Raw genomic sequence first — 4,853 nt, 5'->3', positions numbered from 1 at the left:
TGTCTGTAAGTCCAGCTCCAGGGGTTCTGACACCTTCCCACAGATACACATGCAACCAAAACAACTATGCACATAAAATAAAAATAAATAAATAATACAAACAAGAAATGGAGTGGAAATTAAAAAAAGAAAAGAAAAACCAACACAACAAGGACCAAAGCTTCATAGAAACCAAGCTATACTAAAGCAAACGAGCCCAAAGTTCCAGTCCTGAAAGAAGCAATGATTGTTTCTATTGTTATTAGCCTCTTATATTTATTCTTAATTTTTTATTTTGAGACACGGCTTTATGGCCCAAACTGGCCTTGAACTCATTGTAGAGGTAAGTAAGGCATGCTGTAACTATGCCAGTTGGAACACATCTGGTAATCAGAAAGCTCGAAACAATGAATGGACCCCAAGACTTTGAAATTTCCCCAAATATCTCATGCTGGCAGCAGGAGGAGCCTGGGGCCCTATGCCATCCAGGAGAAGAAGAGATCCCACAGTTCTGACAACTGTTCAGACCACCTTGGAGGATACAGGGGCCAATAGGATGATGCTGGCCATGACGATATCTTGTCTGAGCCTGCTTGCTTACAGATATCTCTTTGCTTCTATTTAAACTTAAACCTTTTATTAAGATCTTGAAAGAGGGACCTGATTAGGGGGGAGTGTTACAGGACCTTCCCAACATGCCCCCATTGAATGAATACACCTCCTAATTCTGCTATCAGTATGAATTTTTCTCATTAATTATCCTACTGAGGACAGGTAGCTGGGCTTGACTGCTAGGCTCAGATGTATCAACTCCCATGGCAACTCGATACATTTTGATCTTTTGTAACCAATTAAAAAACAGCCCAGAACTCTATGGCCCCTAGTTTGAGAAGTATTAGGTTACAACAATTCTACATAGTAGCAATTATTATCATGCCTACTTTGAAGTTTAGGTAACTAGCCATGACCACAAGTTAGCCGGCAGAGAAAGTCAGAGCTGAATTCAAGACTGGGTCATAATCTTCGATGTGAGTTGAGTGGGCCACGGAGTACTCACTTCCCACCAACTACACACGGGCCTCGGTTCATGCACCTTCTACACTGTAAGTCACTCTGTAAGATGGCACTGTAAGAGCCATCTCTGTCTCCACCTATTTATTTATTACTTTTATTTATTTGTGTGAGGGTGTGGAGTCAGACGTCAGCTTTTCTGAGTTGGTTCTCTCCTTCCCCCATCTGGATTCTGGAAACTCAACTCACGTTGCTGGGTACCTTTACCCAGCAGCCCATCTTTCCGGCTCAGAATGATTTCAATGTTGGTCATCCTTTCTCTTTCCCTCTCTTCCTTCCCTTTCTTTCCTTATTTCTTTCACAGATATTTAGGTCTCTAACTGGAGTTGACAAAGCATCTGGCCACACCAGCCTGGAATGTGGCAGATCTGCCTGTCTGAATGTGCAGAATGGACCAGAGTCGATGTTTGTCAGACTCTACGAAATGGCGCTGCAGCAACGGAACGCCCAAGTCACTCAAGCCCTTCTTGGCCACCTGTTTTCCTTGCTTGTGCTGGGATGATGCACAGGCCCTTGAGCGTGCTTGGCCAAGGGCTCTACTGCACCTGGTCCCCAGGAATATTCCAGGCAGGTGCTCCACTACTGAGCTATATCCTCAGATTGCTTCCTGACTTATTTTTCCTTCCCTTCGAGGCCTTTCTGAGCCACTGGGAGAAACAGCTCTCCCCGAATTATTGTGTGCAGTGTCATCTGTGACCAGCAGGGTGAGCCAGCGGTAAACAGTGGTATTGGGGATTAAGTTGTGGGTATTAACAGGATCATCCACAAATTCATAGTGACTCAGCACTCCCCAACTTCTCCAGTCCCTTCCTTGTTCCTCCTTAAAAATTACTTAACAGCAGCTTGCTTTAGTTTCGTTGTTTTGAAGGCCTTAAACTTGCTGAGTAGCCAAAGATGGTTTTGAACTCAAGTTCCTTACCTCTGCCTCCCTAGCTCCAGAATCGCAGGTACATACTACAAACAGACACAAACTGGTTTTCACTGGGAGGCCCAGGGGTCTCTCCTTTGCCATGAATTAAGTCCCTTACTAAGTCCCTGGGGAGGATATCCCCTGAAAAATGGAACGTCTAGAAAGAGCCTCAGCAAGAGAAGGAGCTGGGCTAGGAATCAGCAGAGACAGGGGTCCTGGTGGCCTCCACCCTTTTGGGGTGCTCTGATAGTCAATATCTTAAGAATCGCCAAGGCTAGCAAGGGTGTGGCCCTTTATCTGGAACTTTCAGGCCTGGTCTAGAAGTTAAAACTTCTAGACTGAGGAGGGGGGGGGAGGGAATGCTGGGATGCTGGGGGATCCTGTGCCCTCTCCTGGGGCAGCGACGAAGTTTTAGCTCACTGACCCTCCCAGGACTGTTGTTGCTAGGTTGTCACTCTCTTATACTGGCATCTCGTGCATTCCATGTTTGCAGTAGCTAGCTGCCTCAGCTTTTTGATTTTCTGTTCCAGTGACTAAGCTATGAGCCTGAGGACGTTGTGTGTGTGTGTGTGCGGGTGTGCGTGTGTTGTGTGTGTGCGCGCGTGTGAGCACGTGTGCGTGGTGTGTGTGTGTTGTGTGTATGTGTGTGTGCGCGCATGTGCGTGGTGTGTGTGTTGTGTGTGCGTGTGTGTTGTGTGTGCGTGTGTGTTGTGTGTGTGCGCGTGTGTGAGCACGTGTGCGTGGTGTGTGTGTGTTGTGTGTATGTGTGTGTGCGCGCATGTGCGTGGTGTGTGTGTTGTGTGTGTGTGTGTGTGTGCGCGCGCGCGCGCTCGTGTGTGTGCTTAAGAGCACGAACTGGGTTCAAGTCCCAGCACAGCCATGTAGCAGCAAGTCATTCTCTGTTTTCTTATCTGTCAAGTGCTGTAATACTAGTTCCCATTCCAAGTGAAGGCCACCAGGATTTAACACGTGTAGGGAGATGGCCTGGCTGGCTGGGAGCCAAGCTGGTGCTGGCTCAGAAAACCCTTTCTGGGTCTGCTAACTAGGATCACCACCACAGTCACAAATACATTTCACAAGAGCCCCTGGCTTACATATAACTCAGAGGAGTCCCCCGGGTTCCCATGGTTAATCCTTGTACCTTTGACTTACATAAAACTGAATCTCGGAGTCCTCCATTTCTGCCCCCGTGACCACCAGCTGGCCCCACAGGCTGGGCACTAACGGCCACAAGTGTTCTCTGCCCGGCCCCAGGACGACCTTTCCCAGCTCTACGCCCGGACGCTCACGACTTCCCCACCCGCCCCGGTTCCTGCCTGCTTGCACCGCCTGCGCCAATGTGGTGAGCCCGGTCCTGCCGGTGGCACCGAAGATCGCGATCTTCTTGACAGTCATGCTGCGGCGTCCTGGGTCCGAAAGGCTGCGTGCTGCGAGGACGCGCGGGAACCCAATGGCTGCAAGGTAGCGCGCGGTCAGCCCTTCCCCTGGCAGAGGGAGGGGGAGGAACCCTCCGTTTTGGGTTCAAAGGGCGGGACTGATTCGACCACGCCCCCTTCTGGGAAGAGCGCGAGTGGGCGGAACAGGAGTCAGATTGCATTTTTCAGGCAGTCTTCTCCGATTGGCGCTTGGAAGCGGAGGCCACGCCTCCATCTAGGGAAGGAGCGGGCGGAGCTAGAGCAGTTTGTCACTCAGAGCTCAGCCTCCGAGAGCCGGCCACCCTTAGTGGGCGGGACGGGGCCTGTCGGGAACCACGCCCACCGCGCTCTCCTTGCTCACACCCCCTTTCCCTACACCTGAGCTCAGGAGGGGTATGTGCGCGGTGTGATTCTGTACCTGTGTTTGTGGCGACGCCCTGTCCAGTTCCTTGTGTTATAACGTGAATTGTGTATAGAAGCCAATGGAGCGGTTATTTGGCCGCTGTGGGGTGATCCTGTGAGGGGGCACTCAGTCTCTGGTACCGTGTGAGTGTGAGGTCTGTGTGAGTTAAGCTATAACGGAGTGTGGCACTTTCTGATTGGGATGGTCTGTGACACCACATGTGTCCTGTATGGGTGTGCGATAATACGGTCCCATTTATGTAGGACTGTGTGTGACATTTTTTACTGTAATTCTCTTTGTGTCTTGTTGAGGCTATGATATGTGGGTATGTAGCAACACAGGGCGTGTCTTCTGTGCCTTGGCAACTAGCGTGACATTTCAAGTGTGTCAGACTGTAATTGTAAGCTTTGTGATGTGTGAGTGTAGACACTCCGTGACACCTTGGGAGTGAGTGTGTGACTGTATGTACTAACCACGCTGGTGGTGGTGGCTGTATGTGAGTGTGTCACAGTGTGTGACCCTGCAGGGTATTTTACAGTGTGAAGATGACTGCATATGACAGCATTGGTGGTGGTGACCTTAACTGAGTGTGTCATGATGTGACCCTGCAGGGCACTGTTCAGGTGACTTCTTGTGACCCTTACCTTGTGGTGACAGCTGTATCTGAGTTTATCAGAATGTCTGGCCCTGCAGGACACTAGACACTATATTGGTGATTAGATTTGACACTACTGATGGTGGCTATATCTGAGTGTGTCATAGTGAATGACCCTGCAGGGCACATTCCAGAGAGGAAAACACGGCAAATGACTATATGACAGTTCGAAGATTCGACCCTGCGTGACCCCACGCGAAAGAGTGACACCGTGAGAGTGTGCCTGTGGAGAGGGTGTGTGTGACGTTACCAGAGGCCCCGGTGTGTGTGAGAGGCTGTGTGGGAGTGTGTGACGCTGCCTCCAGCGCTCGCGAGCGCGGCTGTGCATCACACGCGTGGCCCGGTGTGTGACAGCGCTGGCGGCGTGGCGGCGTGCGGGAGGGGTCCCGGGGGCGCGCGGAGCGGCTGCGGCGCGTGGGG

At 50.8% G+C, this 4,853-nt stretch overlaps 1 protein-coding gene across 1 annotated transcript in view; it reads right to left on the bottom strand.

Annotated features, from left to right (window-relative positions):
* Positions 1-3,472, bottom strand: part of Blvrb (biliverdin reductase B) — a 14,448-nt gene extending 10,976 nt beyond the window's left edge. Inside the window, exon 1 of the mRNA XM_005371590.3 lies at positions 3,277-3,472. Within this exon, the coding sequence (XP_005371647.1) occupies positions 3,277-3,355 (79 nt within the window). The 5' untranslated portion in view covers positions 3,356-3,472. The remainder of the gene's footprint in view (positions 1-3,276) is intronic.
* Between the last annotated feature and the right edge of the window lie 1,381 nt (positions 3,473-4,853).

The sequence above is a fragment of the Microtus ochrogaster genome, unplaced genomic scaffold (genome assembly GCF_000317375.1).
Source record: "Microtus ochrogaster isolate Prairie Vole_2 unplaced genomic scaffold, MicOch1.0 UNK115, whole genome shotgun sequence".
Classification (NCBI taxonomy): domain Eukaryota; kingdom Metazoa; phylum Chordata; class Mammalia; order Rodentia; family Cricetidae; genus Microtus; species Microtus ochrogaster.
Note: the sequence above shows the minus strand (reverse complement) of the source record. Positions and strands in the feature narration are given on the sequence as shown.